At 33.7% G+C, this 24513-nt stretch overlaps 1 protein-coding gene across 1 annotated transcript; it reads left to right on the plus strand.

The window, feature by feature from the left end:
- The first annotated feature begins 9750 nt into the window (after positions 1-9750).
- LOC145572299 (galactan beta-1,4-galactosyltransferase GALS3-like) lies at positions 9751-15546 on the plus strand. The gene is made up of 2 exons (XM_081631293.1): positions 9751-10885; positions 15077-15546. Exons 1-2 carry the CDS (start codon positions 9759-9761, stop codon positions 15417-15419), a joined length of 1470 nt encoding a protein of 489 aa, XP_081487419.1. The 5' UTR covers positions 9751-9758; the 3' UTR covers positions 15420-15546.
- The last annotated feature ends 8967 nt before the right edge of the window (positions 15547-24513 follow it).

Consider the following 24513-nt stretch of genomic DNA (forward strand, 5'->3'; position numbering starts at 1 on the left):
AATGGTGAGATGATAAGTTGATACCACTGCTTGCATATCGTGTATTATTGGTCTTTCGAGAATGGCATTGTATGCTGATGGTACATCCACCACAAGGAATTCTGCCATAATGTCCCTTGCGGCTGTCCCATAACCAAATCTAACTGGTAAGACAATACTACCTTTTGGCCTCACCGTTAAGCCATTAAACCCAATCACCGGGTAAAATACTTGCGTCAGATATTGCCTGCCTATCATCATTTCCTTAAATTCTTGCATAAACAGAACGTTTGGCGAACTAGCTCCATCTACCAAGACCCGCTTTATGTCGACCCTATTAATCGTTGTTATCAACACTAAAGGGTCATCATGAGGAAATACAATTCCCCTAGCATCTTCTTTTGTGAACACCCCATCTGGTATATCCGCAGGCCAAGTGGTGACTATCAGCATCAAGAGCATTCACAATATGACGGTGCTCAGATAAGTGCTTTCTCGCACCACTTATCGTTCCGCCATGAATTGGTCCACCAGTTATCACATCAATTTTCTTTCCTATTGACAATGGTGGCTGCCCACCGTCTCCCTGTTGGCTTATTCCAACCTGCTGCCTTTCGAGTCTTACTTCCTGTTCCTGTCGCTTTAGCTGCCGATAAGGTGGTGGCGGCTAACTTCCCCCTGAGTGCAAACAATACTGGGTTAAGTGGCCCTTCCTTATCAGCTCCTCAATATTATCTTTCAACTGCGAACATTCCTTAGTATAATGCCCAACATCACGGTGAAACATGCAATACTTCTTTGTGTCTGCCCTCTAGCCTTCATCGATACCGGCCTCGTCCAATCTTCTCTAATCTGATTTACAGAGTATATTGCGGCCCTAGGTGCATTCAATGGGGTATAGTTACTGTGCCGCATCGGCACTCTTTCTCCCCTAGACTCCTGCCAACCTCCCCCCCCCCCCCACTAGGGGCGGGGCTCTTGCCCTTCCACTTCCTGAGGCTGCCCCTTCAGAAGGATGTTGTGCTTTATCTGTCAAAGCAGCCCTGCTACTTGTCTTCATTAACTCTTCACTTTTTATGTAATTATGGGCCTTGTTGAAGGCTGCCGCTAACGTCGGCAGGTTTTTTCTTGTCAAGTACCGTTTAAATTCTGAATCATTCAGACCATTCATCAATGCCATAATAGCTATCTCTTGCTGCAACTTCGGTATGGTATTTGCCTCGTTATTGAATTTTCTAATGTAGTCCCTTAGAGACTCATCCGACTTCTGCCCTACCGACATCAATTCCCCTGAAGTTCTCTGCCGAACACTGTTACTGATATATTGCCCCACAAACATTTCTGTCAACTTCTCAAAACTGCCAACTGTGCCATTTCCCAAATTGTTAAACCAATCTGCCACTGCCCCTACCAAGGTGGTCGGAAAGACCTTGCACCAGACGACATCCGAATTGGTGTACAAAATCATGTGCCCCTCATAAGACGTTATGTACCTACCTAGATTACCCCTTGCATCATATCTACATTTCGGCATTTTAATCTTCTCCATTGGTTGATCCAAGATATCATGCGTAAACGGCGATGCCCTTGGCTGGACAACCATTCGCACCACACCTTGCCCCGAGCTATGCTTGTAACACCCCCAAATCTCCCTTTACGGAAATACTAGTGTAATACGTATAATTATACCGTAGAGATAGACTTAGGCGTATTACCGCCGCGTGATTATACAAGGCTTCTCAAAACTTACTAAATGAAAACCAATACTTTGCAGCGGAAACATCAGTACTCTTTCTTTTATTAATACTTACAAAAATAGTAACATTGTTATGAGTACTCAAAATAAAGACGAGACCAACATTCCTAAACTAGATGAAGCAAATCCCGGGACTCCCATATGCTCATTCATGACTCCACCTGAAAATAGTCAACACTGCTTACCATTACGGTAAACAGGGCTAACCAAAACAAATAGGAAATATGAATTAGCAAATTATGCTAAGTACGATAAGTGCAAGATAATGTAAACTCAATTTATTTGCAAACATGCTTTAAAAATCAATTCCAATAATTAATCCAATAAATTCCAAACTCATTATTCCAAAATCGATTCCAATGATTCAATATTCAAAATAATAGTTAATTCCTTTATTAAGAACCAATTTCTTTTAATCCAATTCCTCACCCAAGTGTGCACACCACCCAACACTAGTCTCCTTATATTACAAGGCTATTCTTGAGGAAAGACCCGGTCATACAAAGTCCAAGGCCTTATCAATAAACCAAATCCGCATAGTGGGATTACCGACATGCTTATAAAGCATTTATAATAATAATTCAATGGTTCAATAAATCCTTTTAATATCCAATAAATTCCAATATAATTCAAACTCCTTTTTAATAATTCCACATACTTTCAAGATCAAAACCTTTTAAATAAATACTTGAGAATAAAATTTCATATTAATAACATTTCAAAATTAATAACTCTTCCTTGAAAAACCTTTTATTTAATTCAACAAACCTTTTAATATCAATTCATTTATTTAAACACGATAAGTAATTCAAAACATGATTTAAAAATCAATCATTCAAAATGCTTTTATTAAAACAAATTAAATATTAAAATCAATACCTCCAAACATAATTCAAATCGATTTAATTTAATCACCAATAAAATCATATAAAACATGTTATTCAAACCAATCACTTTCAAAGGTATCTAGCTGATCCGTGCCATTTATGGCACCTTTAGGCTATGTTTTCTTTATAATTCTATGCTCCTTTGTAGTCGTTTATGTCGTGTTTTTAGAGAATAATGTTCGATTCGCGTGTTTTTGTGTTAGTTTAGAGAAATGCATGCTTTTAATGGTTTTCTTATCATTTTATTCATTTCTCAGCTATTTCTCTTGCTTCTCCGTTTCTTTGTCTTGTTTTGTAGGTACGTCGCGGGATATATGCATGGGAATTGAAAATAGCACCCACTAGGATCAATATGCACTTTTCGGAATTGAATTTGAGTTTGAAACAAAGGAAAACGAAGGATTGCAAAGTATCAAATAGGACCTTTGTGCATTGTTTTAGTCATATCTCAAGTTCTACAGATCGGATTAGGGTGATTCAAAATGGGTTGGAAACTAGACTTGAAGAGCTTTCCAATGATAGGTTGCACGCCTTATACAATTCTTAGATCGGAAGTTACAGCCTTCTGAAGTTGTCCTAGGAAAACTGCCGCGGGCGCGGGCTACAGTACCCGCGGGCGCGGGGTTGCTGCTGCTTCAAAACTGCCGTATTTGGGCGGTAAGCACCCGCGGTTGTCCCGAGGGCTCCCCGAGGGCACGGGCCTTGGCCCCGCGGGCGCGGGCGCGGCTATCGGGGTGTTCGTTCCCCTCCGCGGGCGCGGCCAATTTCTCCGCGGGCGCGGGTTTCCGGGTCTTTTACGATTTTTAAGCTTCTTTTCTCCTTTTGTTTATATAGTTTTTGGTTTCCTTTATTCTTCATTCATGTAATTCTTTAGTTTTAGGATAGTTTTCTCTCTCTTAGGTTGAGAGCTTCTCTCTCTAGATTAGGCTAGCTTAGGAGTAGTTTTAGAGAGAGAAAGTGAAGAATTTCAATGGTGATTGAGAGATTGAAAATGCAAGTGTGACAATTGTGTTGGGGATCTTCCTAATTATCAATGAGCATTTCTAAACTCTATCTCATTCAATTGCTTTGTTTAATTTGATGTTTGTTTGGTTTGATTTTGATATTTGATGTTTGATTAGAGTAATTGTTCTTGATATTTTGTTGATTCTTGTTCTCTATAGTTGATAGTAGATTTGATGATGATGTTTCTTGAGTAGTTTACTTGCTAGGGTGTGGGTAAACATGTGTGGTTGGTGGATTGAGGTTGATTTGGGAATTTGAGTAGTTCTTGTGTTGTGATTAAATTGATTTAGAGAGGTTTGCATATTGCTTAGTTGATTGGAATAGCTAACCATGATTGCTAGCATTGATTGCATGATTGAATTGATTGACATGGCCACTTGATATTGATTTGATCATAATTGGTTGAGTATTTGATTATGTTTCTTCCTATTGTTTAACACTAGAGAAATCTATGTTAGAAAGTATGAAGATGATTAGTTGAATGCTCCTAATTGCTCCTACTATTTGTCTTTGCATTGCTTGGATTGCTTGACTCCCTAATTAGCTTGATTATCATGAATGCATGTTGATCCCCACTCCCTAGTGTTTCATTTGTTTGCTTGGTTTAGGAAGTAGAATAGCACTACCTTTCACCTTAGACTTCGACCTAGCTTAGGCGTAAATTAGAAATACTTGAACATAACCGTTCCTAGTGGTTCGACCCTTGACTTACCTCTATACTTGTATTTAGGTAGTTGAGTAATTATAAATTTGTTTGACCGTTGGGAGGATTAGTTCAACGACTTAGTTTTCCCCACGTCACTAGCAACCTAAACATACCTTGATCCTTGCTAGAAAAACCACACAAAAAGAACCTCAAGAACCTTGATTCCGAATATCAATCAACACTTCGCACTTTCAAAATTCAATCATGAATACACCTTGCAAATAACATAACCATAAGGTTATCACAATATAAACTCACAACATAAACTCAAATCTAATGTGCATGGACTATAAAACTCTTTTAAAATAATACTTTAATATAAAATTATAGCTTTGAAATAGGTATTTGTATTTTAGAAAACTAACCATGAAGAAGATAAAGGAATAGGATTAAAGAGAATTGAATTTTCGTTGGAAAGAATAGGTAGAACTTGCAGAGGCCATAACTCCTTTAATATAACTCCGAATTGGGTGATTCTTGAGCCTAACCTCAAGGATTTTTTGAGATGAACAATTTTTTGTGATATAGCAAAACCCCAAAACTGAACAGAAGTGCCCGAAAACTGGTTTCAAAGGTATACGGGATAATATTTGTATGAAGAGGAGAAGAAAAGTATGAAAAGGTTTAGGGAAAAGAAGAATAAGAGAAAAGAAGAGAATTGAGTTTTGGTGTGAAGAATATGAGAGGTATGAAGGGGGTATTTATAGGCTCATGAATGAAAGAATTATGGTAGAAGAATGTAGGAAGAATTATGGTAAAAAGAATTAAGGAATTACTTGGAGAAGTGAATAAAGAAATATGGAAACTTTTGATATTACGGTGATTAAGAATAATAGAATTTAGGAAAGTGTGTTTGTCATGAAAATAATATGGCAGAAGAGATTACTTGGGGAATAATCAAAGATGAAATAAGGTAGGAATATAAGATGATCAAATCTTTGTGAGATGGAAAATAGGAATTAAGGAAATAAGGAATTTGAGGAAGATAATTAAAATACAAAACTAACAAAATAATTAACCCAAATTTAGCATGAATATTGAGCATATCTATGCTCATATTTTCGGACCTCCACTTATAGTTTTAGGGAAATATTTGCTAGATTTTAAGGATTAAAAATGATTGGATAAATAATATATTTTGTATAAAATAATTAATTAGAAAAATACCAATTATTCACTATTTAATTTCACTAAGAAAATCAGATTTTCTTTACCAAGAAAATCCGAAATTTCCTAGTTAATTATAGGAAATTCAGCTCTTTTAATTAAATAATATATAGTTTCGTTTAATTAAAATATACGAAATATATATAAATAATCCGGCTTTTAAATAAAATAAATGGATAATAAATCTTATCCAAAATCCAAAATATTTATTGAGTTTTAAAATACTTTTGGCGCTAAAGGTCAAATATCATTTTGGCTCCAAAATTCAAATAGTAAACTAAATTACTAAAATACCCTTTTTAAGAGAATACTAATTAAATGATTAATTAGAAATATGTTTCAAAAATACGGGATATTACAATGCTGAGTTCTTTGTCGTTGACTTCTAGTGCTAACGGCACGACTGGAGGACTGGGCCTTTGTCTCTCGCGCAGTTGTGTGTGTCCTTATCGGTGACCCTTCTTGAGACGGGTGCCTTGGTGAACCCGTTGCCTGACGGAATTGGCTATCAAGATTTATAATTGGCACCCCTCCTCCAACTTGGGCAGTACCAACCTCGGCTTCTTTCCTTTTCTTACTTAGAGCCGTCATCACCTTGGCCGCCATCTCCAAATCCTCCGGGGTGAATTCGGCCATGGGATCTCACATTGCACCAACATGTCGTTATGTGGTTAACGACATATTGAACTGATTTCCATCCAAGGTGTGGGTTTCATCCTCTATCTCAACCTCTGGTTGTGCTGTTTCGTTTCCAAGTTTAATTATTCTTCTTATTCCATTGTTACTTCCAGGTGTTTCTTTGTTTCCGGCCATAGTTTTTCTGTGTAAGGTTCTTAGGAGATAGAAGTAATCACTACCCTCTCCTTCTAGCACCAAATTTAGTTGTATGGGGTGATACCGATATATGGTACAGTGCCGATATGTATTGGTTCACATACTAGACGGGGGCGGGTTTGTGATTATAAAACTCATATCGGTAACATCCGATAACAGCATGGATATCGGCCTCTTGAATTTTAGCATGTGACGTTGATTAATCAACACTTGGCATAAATTGGTTTGCATGCAATGGCATGCAACCACCTGATAGTTGAGGTTATTATAAATAGGTGAGTTTATCCTAATTAAAAGGTAACCTTTATTACTCTCTCTCTCTCTCTCTCTCTCTCTCTCTCTCTCTCTCTCTCTCTTCATATCATCTCTTCTTTCTCTTAAACACTTTCTGACTTTATCATCGGAGTGGTTATCCTCGTATTCACCCCAGGGTTAGCTAATCCTCATTTCCTGTGTAGGTGCTTAGCTGGACGATAGGGTCTTCACGAATCTCGGATACGGGCTGTCGGTTCCCAACCGGAACAATTGATAATGATAATGATGATTTGGTCATCATTATCCTTTACACGCCCCCACAAGATGGATAGCCGAAGAAAAAATACAATCTTTAAAATGAATGACCTTCTTGATTGTTGATTGCCACACCAAGTTGTTGGTGGTTCTTTAATTGAGAGTTGCACGTACTAAATTAAAGGAGTTAAAAGAGAAAGAATTTTTTTTTCTTTTTTTTTAAAAAAAAGAAGAAAAAGAAGTGTATAAAAAAGTTTTTTTTTCTTTTTTTTTTTGGAAGGAGAATTTGCGTAAAGCAGAGTAGGATTATTTTTTGGAAAAATTTTAAATTACCACCCAAAAATCTATCCATATTCAAAATAACCATCTGTTTAATTTTTTATTTTATTTTACCACCCCTTAAATTAAAGAAACTACTCAGATTACCAGCCATTTTAAAATTTTGGTGGATTTCTGTTATGTGGACCCACCCAACGACTAGTAACAGTTATGTCTAAGCATTACAATCAGCCCTGTTTTCACTACACCTCTCCCTTAAACTAGTTTATTGAGTACAAGACAACCTTAAACCAAAAGAAAAAAACTAAAAAAACCAAGAGCTTGATGTCTGAATTGCCACTACTGCTGATCATCTTCTTCTTGACACCATTATGAGTCGTTGGGTGGGGCCCACACAAGAGAAATCCACCGAAAGTTTAAAATGGGTGGTAATCTGAGTAGTTTTTTAATTTAAGGGTGGTAAAATAAAATAAAAATTTTAACGGGTGGTTATTTTGAAAATGGATACATTTTTGGGTGGTAATTTAAAAATTAACCTTATTTTTTTTTCTTTAGGCTAGGCCGGGAAGTTGGGGGGAATTGAGATATAGAGGAAGGATGAAATTTTGATCATTTTCATATGAGAAGAATTACATTTAGTCATCATTAAAAGAAAGAAGTTTTAGTTTCTCCATAAAAGTTTGGGGAAGCGAATTTATGTTTGGTGACACTTGGTAGGCTACATACATATAGGCCAAAAGGGATTGTTTCTCCATAGGGGGGTTTAGAGAAATGAGTTTATGTTTGGCAACATTTGGTAGATAAATTACGGGGTGCCGATAAGGGATTGTTTCACCATAAGAGGTTTGGAGAAGAAAAAAAAATGACAATTATTAGCATCTCTTGGTATATGAAATACGGGGTGCTAAAGGAGTTGAGAGAAAATTTGATTTGAGTTTGAAGCTTTCCGAGAGGGAAGGGAGCACGAGTATGGTCACTATCATTTGACGGCGTTGACAAAGGGTTTGGATAGTGTAGTCATGGATATGATAATGGTGTAGTAGCGGAAGCGGGAAAAAAATGGATCAATAGCTCACGATACCATGATAGAGTTATAAGAAAGAAAATGTTGGAAAGCTTAATTTTATTGAAGGGTATACAAAAATATTTATAGTACATAAGTAAGTATTAGACTATGACTAGATACATTAGACTATTTGTCTAGGTACATTAGCTAAGAATAAGAGATAACTTTGACTATCAACCTAAATGATTAAATCAAGGGCTTCACAATCAATCAAAAACTATATACTAAAAGACACACCAACAATGACACGTGTCAATTTCTAGTGTGTACATAGTAATTTTTTTTTTTAATAAAAAAACTTTTTTAAAAAAATAAACAGAGAATATACGCAAAATATTTTCTTCTAAAATTTGGGAAAATTATCATAAAATCATATATTTACCCATTTAAATATCTAACCATATTTTTATATAAATTCCTATATAAGTAATTACTTATTAATGTATAATTATTTATAGAAAAAAAATCATGAATATATATTTTTCAACCTAACATAATTGGTAATTGAAAAATTACCAAATGTGAAATAAAAAAAAAAAAAAATGCCATCAAGGTTCAAAATAGAAGAAAATTTGAATAAAAATATAATATGTAGTCATAAAAGATAATAAATAATATTTTAAGTTCCTTGATTTGGGTTAAAATCAATACTATATACTAAAGTAATCACCAGCCTTATCCCTAAAGTACACGTGTCGCGTTTATATTTAAAAATTTCCCTCCAAAAACTTTATTTTTTTATTTTTTATTTTTTTTATTATAAAAATTAAGATAATGTATCTTTTTTTAAAAAAAATCTACCACCTAAGAAATAACCCAAACAATAGAATAATTACAACTACTTTAAATAAATAAATTTTTTTTTTTTTACATTATATATAATAAAGAAAAGTGAGGTAGCTGATTAAAAAAGATTATAAACAACTAACAACGTAGAGTCATAGTAATTTATAAAAAAAAAAAATTAGTGAACATCCGAGCGTTGCTCGGGCAAAGAACTAGTATGAAATAGATTTTGGACTAAATGTACTTTTTTTTTTGAAGGAACCAAATGTACTTTTTATATTTAAATATATTTTAAATAGATGTTCTGTAATAAAGAGTGAAAAACTATAACAAATGATCTAACCTTGTAAACTATAAATAGTAATTGATAATAATAGTGATGATTTGGTCATCATTATCCTAATCATGACGTGTTTACCCTTGTGAGACAATTTTTTTACGGCTCACCGTCAGTCGTTTGGAATGCCTTGTCAAGGGTTTTGCCTCGAATGTCACATGTATCTGAATTGAGTGTGAGTTGGTGTTCAGTTCCGGCCAATTTTGATTATGATCCGATCCATTTAGAATTTAGACCGATGCACAATTCTATTCGAAACCATTTGTCCAATTTGCTACCTATTGAAGTAAAGATGCAACAATTTACTTAAATTAACCCTGAACATTAATTAATTAAGGGGGTAGGTTATATTATTCAAAATAATCCAACTGAAAAAGACAACAAAATATTATAATCACTCCACTTCCTTCCCAATTCCTGTTAGTCAACGTCTCCCCCAAAATGAAATGGGAAAGATTCAGAGAGACAAATTCAGAAAAACAGGAGAGAGAAAAGGCAGCAGCATATTTGGTTTAATGTGGAGGAACAACTACTCATCTGAGCTCAAGCTCATCTTTATTGCTCTCCTCCTTTTCTGCTCCGTTGCCACCCTTTTTCAATTCCTACCCACCCGCTTTCTCCCCTTTTTCACCCCCGATGTCACCTCCTGCCCCACCACCACCACTACTCTACCACCTCCTCAACAACCCTCCGATCAGATCCTTGACAACGGAGTCTTAAAACGCTCCTTCTACGCTGTCGGTACCGCAGCGTACAATTTCGTCTTTATGTCCGCTTACCGCGGCGGTCCCAACACCTTCGCCGTCATCGGGCTCTCCTCCAAACCCCTCCACGACTACGGCCATCCCACCTACAACTGCGAGTACCAGTCCAACAACGGTTCACATTTTGCAGTCTCAGGGCAAAAACTTTCTTTCCAGGACTTCGGGTTCGCCCGTGCCTATGTCGTAGTAGTTGTCAATTGTACATTTCCTACAGGTACGGACCCTTCTACGGGTGGCCGTCTCCTCCTCCACGCCTCCACCAACGGCGGCTACGATCGGGATATTAACTCAATTGACACAATCATAGCCTTAAACGAACCCCCAAATTCGTGGCATCCATCACAATTTCTCGCCCCTCCTAAATACGACTACCTCTACTGCGGTAGCTCATTGTTCGGTAACCTCAGCCCTCAGAGAGTCCGCGAGTGGATCGCGTACCACATCAGACTGTTCGGAACGAAATCTCATTTTGTGTTCAACGATGCAGGTGGTATACACCCTGAAGTAATGGGTGTACTTTTGCCATGGATTGATCTTGGGTTTGTTACAATACACGATATCAAAGATCAAGAGGAATTTGATGGATTTTATCATAACCAAATGCTTATATTAAATGATTGCTTACATAGACATCGATTCGATACGAAATGGATGTTCTTCTTTGATGTGGATGAGTATATTTATTTGCCAGGGGAATCGTCTCTTGATTCGATCATGGAAACGCTCAAGGATTATACTCTGTTCAATTTTGAACAAGTATCTATGTCAAACAGACTCTGTTTAGCTGAGGATGCTGGCCAAATTAACAAGTATGTTCTTTTTCTCTGTATAGTGTTTTGTTTTTCTGCAATTGTTGAATTTTTATTTGGTAAAGTTGCATATTTGGCGTTTATTACTTTATTTTTCTTCAATTTTTCTTCTGAATGAATAAAATGGGTAAAGTACCAGGATGTAGGATATATTATTAAATTCAATTTTAGAAAAATTATTAATGTAGGTAGGATATTGAATATTAAAAGATTGTTAATAGAAATTCACAAAAAGATTGATAGACTTGGTAATATAATTAATCAAATATTAAAATTAAAAATAAATATGAGTGGCAATTCCGGCAAAGAATCCATGTTGTTTTTTCTCTGATACAGTATTATTTGTGCGTAATTTTAGTAGGTTAGTGAATGAATTTTTTAACTCAGGTCTGTGAATAATTTTATTAATGCGGAAGTCGATCAAAATTAATAATGATATTAAAATTTATACCTGAGTAATTGTTTTTGAGAAAGATAAACTCCCTCTTTCTCTATTTATTGTCCTACTGTACTTTTGCGAGTGTAACTTTAAAAAAAATGATCAAAAATCATCATGAATCTACAAGGTTTAATACTTTGTCTACCTCTGTCTCTATTTATCGTCCTACTGTACTTTTGTGAGTGTAACTTTAAAAAAATTGACCAAAAATCATCATGAATCTACAAGGTTTAATACTTTGTATTCCGTGTCACGGTAAATCTTGTTGAATTTGTTTAATTCCCTAATTTGAACTCACAGTTTTAGGACAAAGGGATCTAGGAATATTTTTGTTTTTAGACATGTTATAAAGATTGTGAAAATTTATATGGGGAAAACAAAAAAAGACCCAAGGTGTAATTTAGAAAATTTGTGCAAGTGAAGCAATAAATTTTATGTAGTAATGCCTATGTTTCAAAATAAATGTCACTATTTTACTAGCACATTTATCAACGTGAAACTTTACCAACAATATGACGGAGTATTAATTATGATTAAATATTAATTATCATAATTTGATATTTAAACTTAAAGAATTCTAACAAGTACTTGCATAACTATAAATAATGCAACTTATGCAACTTTGAAGGTCAACGTAAAATATGCAAAAGTCAAATTTGAGCATTTATTTTGAAACGGATGGAGTATTCGTTATGCTTCAAAGTATTTGACTAGCACACATGATAATGCATAAGTTTGATTACACATACATGAACTCCCTTTGAACTCGGATTACTTTTCAATTTTTTTCCATTATTTTTTTGTTCTACTTTTTGTTTTATCCTTCTTTTAACATACATATTCTTTACAGTTATTTCTTTGAACTCACAATAATTTCACCTTCATCATCTATCATCTCTTACTTTATTCACCTTTTTATCAATACAAACTCATTTTTTGCATTTTCTCTCATTTAAATTATCCTAGCTTATATCATACACACTCATTTTTTTTTAAATATTTATTTCTTAAACTGTATTTTTAATATAATTAATCGAGATGATTCTAATGTAATCTTATGACTTTTGACTATCACAATTCTTTAAAAATTAACGGCTGAGATTATTGGTTTTTTGATTTTTTTATTAGTATTTTTTAATTATTTTAAATATATTGTTATCTTTCAGAAATTATTTTTTTATAATATTTTTAAAATTCTAGAAATAAAAAATATATATAAAATAATTAAAAATGATTTTTAATTAAATAATTAAAAAAAAAACAAATAATCTCAGCTGTCAATTTTAAAAAATTATGGATGTCAAAAGTCATAAGACTATACTAGAATTTTAAAATGAATTGTGTATAACATATTTTATTCAGTTTTTATCAATAAAAACACATTTTTTGCATTTTCACTCATTTAAATTTTCTTAGTTTATGTTATACTCACTCAATTTTTTATTTTATTTCATGATTAGTTTAGTATCGTGCGTTGCACGAATTAAGTGGTTATTATTTGTTAAATAGTTGTCAATTTTATATTCGAAAAAAAGTGTGATCATAATCTCAATTTTAGGGTATTAGGGTTTCGGGGTGGTGGTTTTTGGCTTAGGTTGGCAGTGGCGACATGGGGAAAGGGATTTGGGCTTTCGGCGACGCAATTTCGGGGGTGGTTACCTGAATTTTGGCTCAGGTGGTTAGGCGGGACGGGTTTTGCGATTCAAGGCAAGGAGAGGAATTGTGCTAACGGGCACCAACGTAGAGCTGGGGGGAGGGGTGGCGCCAGCGTGGGTCCGACGCCGATGGCGGGGAGGCTGGGTGGCAGTTGTGGCCTGGGAAGGCTGCTGGGCTAAGGTGGCTGACTGGTGGGGATTAGAGGTGGTGGTTTGATTTTTTTTATTTTTTTTAAAAATTTTTTACAGTTTTTTATTTTTTATTTTATTTTTATTTTTTAAGAATTAATTAATTAAATAAATTAAAGTTTTAAAAATAAATAATAACACGCTGCCACGTGACATAATTAACACTAATGATAAACGGAATTAACTACCGTTAGTCAGTAAGGGCATTTGGTGACATTTTTTTTTAAACTCAAGGGTATTGGGTGAGTTTGAAAATTTTCATGGGTATATGGTGAATAAAAAAATAACCCAACGGCTTTTGGTGAAAAATTCGTTTTTTTTTTTTTCCTTAATGTTTTTTTTTTGTTTTAATTTTTATGTTTTAATTTTTTTACTTAAACGATTTTAATAACACCAATTAACATTCTCTAACGTACGTAACTATTGTGGCTCTCAAAGGTTATTGTTGATAAAATAGCATGAGGTGGAGGTTACAACTTAAACTTTGAAAAAACATGGGTATAACTTAGAAATTTAATAATTTGACGGGCAGAGCTTTGAAAAATCCCAAAAATAAAAAAAAATGATAAAAAATAAAAAACCAAAACAAAAACTTAGGCACATAAATAAAAAGAAAGATAGTGGATTTTTTTTTTTTTTTCAAATATTAAATTGAGTTAAGGGAAATTAAAGACTATAAATTTTAAGGAACTAGAAAGAAGATGTTTATAAATATAATTGTTTTATTTTAATTTGCACGTTCATCTTACACTGGTGTTTTGGACGAGAACAATGAAATAAAGTTGTTGTCCTGATTTTCCCAACTACCCCTATGGAGTATTACTACAAAGGTGAGGTCCTAAACTAATCTTTTATTGCCTCTATCCCTATTTTTTTGCCCTATAGCTAATTTTTGAGTTAACTAATATAGTTAAGTGGGATCTTGTTAGATTCGTCAAATTATATATTTTATTAATATTAAGTTTTTATAATTTTTTCACTTATAGATCTTGATATATATATGTTTTAACACGCGTTTTGAAGATCATGAAAAATCTAATGGAGCAAAAAAAAAAAAAAAAAAAAAAAAAAAAGTAAGTTTTAAGTGACATGTTAGTTAGGAATAATTGACTGGATTAGTGCTTTAGATTTATTACATTTATAGATTATATAAATGTGGTGCGTCACATGCTAGCACATTTTTTATATGCTGTTTATGGTCCATTCTCCGTATAATATGGTCAAGTTGCACATGAATGTACTTATTTAATTAAATGTTACTCCGTACTATCTTTAGGTTGGGTGGGTGATGGCTAATTTGAAACTTGTCCTCTAGCAATTATTGGAATTTACTACCAACATGATTGAGAAACTGTGATTGAGAATATTAGAATTAAGAAGCAACACAAATACACAATACACGTAGAATTAGTACTTTCTCTGTTTTTTTATACTTGCAACACATCTTTTAGTACGCTTTTTAAGAAAGTGATTAAACTAGGTAAATGAATGAATTAAGCTATGTAATTTAAACCGTAGTAACTTATACCTTTCTTCTTATAGGTGGTAAAATTTAGTGAATTAATTTATCCGTTTACCTAGTCTAATATCTCTCTTAAAATGCGTGTCAAAGGGGTGTATTACAAGTAAATAGAAACGGATGAACTATTTAATAATTAATTACGAGTATTTAACTGCCACAATTTTTGAACTTTGAGTCATGTTTGCCAACAAAAAATTTTGGATATTAATATATTTAGTTATTTAAGCAAAATATATAGTAAGAGGGATATTTAAGAAATAAATAATTTAACAAGGCTATATTATTTTACGCTATCAATCGGTCTTTTTTAAGGTTGGGTTAATCATTTTTGTGCCATGGCGCGTTGTTGACATTTCCAAATTTCTTACCATTTCCAAATTTATCAGGAAATGGGGTTTCGAGAAGTTGGTGTACAAGAATGCGAAAAAAATGAGGAGAGATCAGAAGTACGCTATACAACCAAAGAATGTGTATGCAACAGGGGTTCATAGTTCAGAGAACTTTGTAGGCAAATCAACACGACTACCTAACAACATAATGAAGTACTATCACTACCATGGCGCGGTTGCTGAGAGGCAGGAGCCATGCAGGCAACTCCTTAAAGATAGTTCTACGACCATAGAAAAAACCCCATATGTTCGAGACAATGGCATTAGATTGATGGGCCCTTTAGTCAAGAAGTTTGAGCTCAACACTATTGGTACTAGGCTTCAATCAACTAGGCTCTAATATTAGCTTAAACAAATCTTTTAAATATCATTGTCGTCCATTCTATTTTTTTTTTAATTTATTTTTTTATTACATTATTATAACATTACATTGTACTCCTATTGTTTAATTTTATACATAAAGTATACAATAGATCCATAGGTGAAATCTAAAGGTGGGCATGGTGCCGTCACGGGCTGTGTCTGGGTGGGGCTCGTGCCGGGCCGTGCCATGTCGGTTTCGGGGCGGGCCGTGCCGTGTCGTGCCAAATTTTGGCACACCCCAGCCTACGGCACGGCCCACGTGCCTGGTGGGCCATGCCGTGCCGGGCCGCGGACCAGCCATTAATTTTTTTTAAAAATATATATGTATATATAAAAAAAAATCGATTTATTGTGTTATAAATAATTAAATAAGTTTATATAAATTAATCGATTTATATAAACTTATTTAATTAAGTTTATTTATATAAACTTAATTAAATGAGTTAATATTAATAAACTTAATTAAATAAGTTTATATAAATAAACATAATTAATTATGTTTTATTTGGGCATGGGCCGTGTCACAGGCCGTGCCGGCGTGTCGACGACCGTATCGCCCGTCATGTCTGTGTTGGATTTTAATTTTTTGTTCACGGCACGGCCCACGGCCCACAAGTGGGCTGCCGTGTCGGGCCCGGGCCGCCCCCGTGCCGGCACGGCCCGTGCCCATCTTTAGTGAAATCATTTAGGAAGTACTTACTCTCTCCATTCCATAATAATAAACGCACCTTTTTTTTCCACTATTCATATCAATTGTTATTAACTTATAATTAATTGTGTAGGTTTAAACTCACACATTGACAAATGTTTTAATTTTACTGTGTCGATTATTATGAAAGTTTTTATAATCATTTTTTGAGGCTGCGTAATGGATATACTCCCTCTGTTTTTCAAAGTGTTATACTTCCTCCATTTTTTTTACTTGTAACAGTTTGACTTTTGCACTATTCACATATCTCACTTTAACTAGCTTTGGTAATTTATAGATTAGGAAAATTTAGTCATGTAGGATCTTGTTATATTCGTCTCAATTTCTTCTTCCATAATATCAAAATTTTGCAATTTTTGCACATTAGTAATTAAAGATATTAACGATTAAAATAGTGCATTGGCAAGCGTGAAAAGAGAAGTCTTGTATGTATTAAAGGCCTGTTATCTTCATATTATTTTCCGTTTAGTTTAGTTCATAATTTCCTTCTCACATAAAATATTCAGTTCAGTTTAGTTCAGTTCAGTTCAGCTCAATTCAGTCAACCAGAACAGGCCCTAAGAAACAAAGGAAGAACATTCTAAAAGCGACCATATTATTTTAAGTGTAGCTGTTGCATGTTTGGCAAAGCACTTCATTTTAAAAATAGGAAAAATTAAAACTAATAATTTCACGTGTGCAACTTATGCTGAAAACAATCCCACATTCAAATAATCTAAAAATAATCCCACATTTACCCCTTATCAGCTTAAAACGATCCCTTTTACCTATAACCTCTTTAACAGGTTAATGTTATATCTTTATTTTTTTTTTACTTTAATTTTTAATTCTCTCCACCTACCTCCCATCTCAGCTCCCCAACCCTTCAATGAACCCTTCAATGGTAACTCCACCATATTCACCACCACCAAACTGTTAGGATTAATTTCTACTATATACTTTAATTTTCATAGCAAATTAATCGATAAATCTTAATTGCGAAAGCGTACATGATTTCATGACAATTTATCGAATTCCTTCTTGATTATGCGTCTTCTAATAGATATAGGATCTAGGGATTTCCCCTCTATATTATTGAGTCTTTTGTATGTACTACTAGGGACCATAACCCAAGATGTCTACTATATAGAACCCCTTTCCTAATCCACCCATCATGCATTAAAAAAGGTCCAACAATCTCTACACATAAAAATAAACCCATACACTATAAAAGATGTAACAAGCCCAATAATAATTATTACTTAAATGGATCACTTTATTTTTGGGCTAAACTATATGATAGCGTATAAATAGAATCATAACTGTATAGTCCATATACGTTATTATATTTAGGTCCATAAATTTCTTACAATCTCCTACTTGGACCAGATACAATTACATGTTTGTGATTCTTGATAATTGTATTATACTTTAAAACTTTATAAGCTCATAACATTATCATTTAAACACTACAACATAAATGAGAAAAAGCAACAGTCAAATGCAAAGGTTAAAGTTAATGTAACAGTCTGATGCAACGGTGATAGCTAATGCAACAGTTCAATGCAACAGATAAGGCTAATGAAATGTATTTGTAGGCTATTGTAATATTCCTAACATAACCATTGCATCAGCCTATCAAATGCAATGGGGATGCAACGGTATTTTAGGCTACTGGTCTTTAAATTTACGGTTCCATTAAGTGTTAAAATGTGAAAATTCAAAAACGCGCCTTGTTTCTCGCTCTCATTATTTTCCGAAAATTTGAAATCGTTCTTATCATGAATATTCTCTAAATGTTTTTCCTTTACTCTGTTTCTCTCTCTGTATCTATCTTGTCTCTTTCTCTCTTCAAGTTCCAACATCAAGCTTCAAATCTTTTTTGTAAGTTATTGTTATGTGAATTTTATTTCTTTAATATTTTCATATATGAAGTATTAATGTGTTTATTACAAATTTACTTAATTTTGTTTATAATTATTGACATGCTAACTTTTGTTTATAATGCCTGGTTGTATTGAATAATTTTATAACTAGTGTTGATCATGATATAGGTCTTTTCAAGTCCTTATCATCTCATTCAGTTCTTCTATTTTTTTTAGTTATGTTTTTAGATTATTTTCTCTTGGGGATTTAGTTTAATTTGCTCATCTATTTTTTTAGATTAATATTTATGGGTGTTTCTAAATTTAAGTGTTATTTTTGGGTTTGTGGCTTAATTTATTTTTTTGACTTTTAGATTAATTATATAGGCTTGCTTAGTATCAACATATCATTGTATTATGACAAATATGTATTATTACATACTTTAGAAATTTTATCTAATAAGAAATTAAACTAACTTTAATTTTTTTTTTAATCTAGTGTGATATGATTAAATGATTTTATTCTCTAATGTAATTTAGTTGTTTGTTTTATATATATATATGTACATGGTGATATGATGATGAACCACATGGTGTATATCAAGGAGGAAGAATGATGATTGGATTATTGTGACAATATTGTTGGATATTAGACAGTGGCAGATCCAGGATTTCCGAGATGGTGAGTCACCATCAATTATTAATCACTTGTGAATGTACAAATTTTATTTTTCCAAATCTTGTTCATAAATAATTGCACTCAAAAAATTATATAAACAAAAATTACATTTCACCAAATTGATTTCAATCTAAAAATAGGGCACAAAAATCCATACAACAACCAACACTACTTAAATTCGGCCAAATATTGACCGCCTCTAACGGTCCCTGAAAATAGCAAAAATGGTCGTTAAAAATAATTGCGACCGTCAACGGTCGTAACGTGGTGGTCGTTAATCACTTGGTCGCAAAAAAACATTATTACTACCGTTTGACAGTCGCAGATTTTTGCGACCGTTTTTATTATTGTCAACGACCATTTGGAAAATGGTCGCAAATATTAATAATTGCGACCATTTTAAGAAGCAGTCGCAAATCTGGAAATTAGTGATCGCTAATGGCAGTCTCTAAAAGTTTTTTCTTTTTTTTTTTTAAAAAAAACACACCCATTTCTTGTATTTCACACCAGCCCCACCACCATTCCCACCCTAAAAAACCACCTCCCAACCCAATTACACCATCTCCACTCCAAGTGATCACTAAAATATTTTTTTTTAAAAAAATTAAAATTAAAGGCGGAAACATATGAAACCAAACATCCATCAAAATCAAGAAGTCAAACCAAACCAAAATCAACAAACATCAAAACCAAGCAGATTTTAAACCAAAATTACAAAGCAAAAACAAACCACAAAAATCAAATGAAATAAAAAATTACCAAAAATCAAACTCAAATTCAAACTGAAAATAAATCCAAAATTAACATAAATCAAACAAAAACTAGCGAAAAAGCACAAAACCCAAAATGAACAAAAAAAATCGAACAAAAATTCAAGCAGAAATTAAACCCACAAATTTAAACCAACAAATTCGGCAAAAAAATCGAACAAAAAAGGTAATAGAATCCACATAAATTGAAAATAAACAAAAACAAATAATAAGTTGAACCCACATCAATAAAATCGAACAAAAATTATACCCATATATATAAATGGAAACAAAAAATAAACCCACATAAATAAAATCGAACGAAATAAACCCACATATTTAAATTTGAACCCGCATAAATTCGACCGAAAAATCGAAAAAAAAAAATGAATTAAACCCACATATAACGAAAATAAACAAAAACAAACAAAATTTTAAGAAAAATCAGTGAAGATGGTCAAATTCTTCCTTTCCAATAATTCTTCCTCCTTGGGTTTATGTGGTCAAATTCGACCATGAAAACTCCACATCTAGAATTTTTATGGTCGAATTTGACCATGAACACCATAATTCGAACAAGTACAACAGAATGAAGAAGAAAAAGAGAAAAGATGGTGGAGGAAAGGCAGTGAAGATGGTGGCGAAGGAAAGATTTGCGGACGCCGGTGAAGAGAAGAGAGGAAAGAGAAAGGAAGAGAAGAAAGGAAAGAGAAGAGAGGAAACAGAGAGGAGAGAAAAGAGACGAAAGAGATTAGAGAAGAGAGGAAAGAGCGGCGTCAGGTTTAGAAAATTAGGGTTGGGGTGAATCGGGTAACCTTTTATACCCGATTTCTCTTTTATATAAAAAAAAGCCTTTTGCGACCGCTTCTCAAACGGTCGCAATTTACAAAATTTACGACTCGTTTTTGACGATCGTAAAAAGTTTTTGTAATTTAGAATTATTTTAAAAATGTTCTAATACCCTTACGACGATGTAAAAGGGCAAAAACGGTCGCCAATCTGCTACTGATTTTAAAAATGGTCGCAAATCTGCGACCACTTTCAAAAACGGTCGTAATATTGCGACCGTGTTTAAGACTATCATAGATTTCATATTTTACAACCGTTTTGATGACGATCGTAGAAAAACGGTCGCAAATTGACCGAATTTTAGTAGTGCAAATACGTCATAGTACTTAAAAATTCAGTCTTACGAGTCGAAAGTACTACAAATAACATGTTACAAAGAAATAGTACTATAAAACTATTACATTAAATTAACTTTATGAATTTTTACTTAATTTATAAGCTTAGTGGGAAAATATTAAAATTGGTTGCACAAATATAGGATATAAATAGAAATAAAAATTAAAAAAAAAATTATACAAAAAAAGTGAGATAACTTAAGAGACCGGTTCTTTAATGAAAAAAAAGAAAGCAGCGAACAATCATGAAATGCAATATCAGCATCAAAGAGACTTGTTATCTAAATAATCGGTCTCTTTGATATTTTAGAAAAAACACTAACGCAATAACAAGTCTCTTTGATATTTTTAACGCAGGCACACATCACTTTGTAGCAAGCAGCATCAAAGAGACCGCCTATCTGTAATAAGCGAGTCCCTTTGATATTTTAAAAAAGAATAAATATAAATAAACATTAATTTTTTTTTACTGGTGAGTCACGTGCACCACTATACAAATGAATAGATCCGCCCATACAAAGATACATATTAAATTAGATTTTATAATGTCCTTATATAGGTTTATATATTAGTAAATATTTTGTGAACTATTTAGATAAACATTTTGGGTATGGAACTGTTTGCACAGTCAAACATCAATGTAATATTACTTAATGTATATATATACTACATCTTTCTACAGAAAATAAAATGGTTATTATATAATTTTGTTTACATTATTATTTCTTTGTAATTTTGTTAATTGTCTTATTTACTACGAGCATTTAATAATAATAATAATAATAATAATAATAATAATAATAATAATAATAATAATAATGCAACGGTTCTATAGAAAGTAAAGGAAGTTGCACTAGAACTAAAAGACCATTGCATTATGTCTATTGCAACGATCCGTAGGATTTCTAAAGAAACGTTGCATTATGTTTTATTAACCGTTGCATTAGGCCCAAATGCAACGGTTCATGGTTGATGGCATAGGATCGATGCATTAGGTTAAATGAACTGTTGCATTAAATCTAATGCAACAGCCGTAAATGCCACGGTCCTTTAACCGTTGTAGTAGGTCTATAGGAACGGTTTGTTACCCTATTATAACGGTTTTTAGGGGTTGCATTTGCTCATTTATGTAGTATTGACATTTAATCTATCAATTATATTAACATAGAGTCAAAGCAATCTAAGCTACAATTACGTAACTAGACCTATCAATGGCCACAACGTTAACACAATCAACGACATGAATCAAGCATAGGTGTGTAGCATGGAAATAACATAAATGTGATCTAAAATGTCTATTTCCAACTGGTCCACTTTAAACTTTAATAGCAAGATCACATTATGATCTAATAGAAGATTAAACCAGACTGAATAATTTATTTCTGCAAAATAATATTTAAAACCACAATATTCAACATGTATTTATGTCATACAGGAAATAAAATAACAAACTCCCACTGAAACTATATATCCTTAGGTGGCATGACACCCATACGAGCAATGTGCTCATAAAATAATTTGAGTGGTAAACCCTTTGTAAGCAGATTTGCAATCATGGAGTTCGTGTTAATATTCTCTAAGGACAATTGTTTACTCTCCACTCTTTCCTTCACAGCTCTAAACTTGACATCAATATGCTTTGATTTTGTCAAGCTTTTGTTATTATTGGCATACAATACTGATGACTTGTTGTCATATAGAAATTTGAGTGGTCTGTCATTACCATTCACTATGCGTAGACCTGTGATAAAAATTCCTTAACCATAATGCATGGTTGGATGCTCAAAACAAGCTATGAATTCTGCTTCCATGGTGGAAGTAGTTGTAAGTGTGTGTTTGACACTTTTCCAAGAGACAGATCCTCCAGCTATGACAAAGATGTAGCCAGATGTGGATTTCAAGCTATCTTGACATCCAACAAAGTTAGAATCACTGTACCCAATGATCTCAAGTTGATCTGACCTTTTGTAAGTGAGCATGAAATCCTTTGTTCTTTGCAAATACCGCATGACCCTCTTTACTGCTTTCCAATGATCAAGCCCTGGATTGCTTAGATATCTGCCCAACATTCCAACAATGTATGCAATATATAGACGAGTACAAACTAGAGCATACATATGGATCCCTACAACTGATGTATAAGGGATCTTCTTCATTTCCTTATTCTCAAAGTCATTCTTTGGGCATTGAGTGACATTGAACTTGTCTCCCTTAGCCACAGGGGTATTACCTGGTTTACAGTCTTGCATGCCAAACCTTTTCAAAACTTTCTCGATATAGATCTTTTGTAATAATCTAAGAGTGCCTAGATCACGATCACGATGAATTTGTAATCCTAACACAAAAGAAGCGTTCCTAAGATCTTTCATCTCAAAGTGATTTGATAGAAATCTCTTGGTTTCGTGCAAATAGCCTATATCGTTGTTGGCAAGCAATATGTCATCAACATATAAAACCAGGAAAACATGCTATCTCCCACCAAACTTATGGTACACATAATCATCAACTGCATTTGTCTCAAAACAATGAGACATAACAACTTGATGAAATTTAAAGTAACATTGACAAGAAGCTTATTTGAGTCCATAGATGGATTTCTTTAATTTACAAACCATTTTCTTTGAATCTCCCGATACAGAACTTTCTGGTTGTTGTATATAGATGGTTTCCTCAATGTCACCATTAAGAAATTCTTTCTTAACATCCATTTGATGTAACTCAAGATCATAATATGCTACAAGTGCCATCATAATCCTAAAGGAGTATTTAGAAGAAATTGGTGAATAAGTCTCCTTATAATCAATGCCTTCCTTTAATTTTGAGTGTAGCCCTTGGTGACAAGACAAGCCTTACGCCTTATCGACGCCTTATCAAATTTCCATTTGAATCCCTTTTGGTCTTAAAAATCAATTTACAACCAATAGGTTTCACACCCTTAAGCAATGAAATAAGGTCCTAAAAGTCATTGTGCATCATGGACTTAATTTCCTCATTCATGGAATCAATCCACTCTTGAGAGTTAGGGCCTTCAATGGCTTGCTGAACGGTGATTAGATTATCGTCCACCATTTCATTTTCCAGCTCTTGTTCTTAAAGTAGTGCAACAAATTCTTCACTAATTTCATTGTTATCCTCCTGTTCTTGGAGAAAAGCAATGTAGTCATCTGAAATTGCACTTCTTCTTCCTCTAGTACATCTCCTTAATGTCAATGGTTCTTGAAGTTGTTGAGTTTGTTCATTAGCAATTTCTTATTGATTCTGAATAGGGGAATCTTTTTAACTTTATGGAGTTGTACCTTCAATCATGTCAGGAATGGATATCCGATCATGATTAATAACAATTGAAGAAAGAGAAACTTGTACCTCTTTGAAAATGAACTCTTAAACCTTATCTTCCCCTCCAAACTCAACATCTTACAAAAATCTAGCATTTCCCGTCTCAAAAAGTGATCTAGTTGTGGGATCATATAACTTATACCCCTTATACCATTTAGGGTACCCAGCAAAGTAACAAATGATAGTTCTAGAGGGTCTAATTTCTTTTCATTTGGCCTATGATGCCTTTGTAGGAGTTTATAGGTACTATAAAGCGGAAAAACATGAATCATATTCATAAAGCACCTAATCCCAAGATCGCATGCCTAACACACAAGATACATAATCATACCTTTGAAGCGTGAATTCCACGTAGCTATTCGATAGGCAAATCAGGGAGAGAATAGAGCCCCAAGCGTTGCTCCTCTACTTAGTCCACGGGATTAGAACGAGCCGTCCACCAATACTAGATTGGTCGAGTGAAAGAGGAAAACCGCGATCACCACCTTTAATGGACTAATCGACCACCACGAACCACCACCACCACGAATCACCATAACCGATACCGAGGGGAGGAGAGAGCAGTGAGAA

Source organism: Chenopodium album, chromosome 12 (genome assembly GCF_948465745.1).
Source record: "Chenopodium album chromosome 12, dcCheAlbu1.1, whole genome shotgun sequence".
NCBI classification, from domain to species: domain Eukaryota; kingdom Viridiplantae; phylum Streptophyta; class Magnoliopsida; order Caryophyllales; family Amaranthaceae; genus Chenopodium; species Chenopodium album.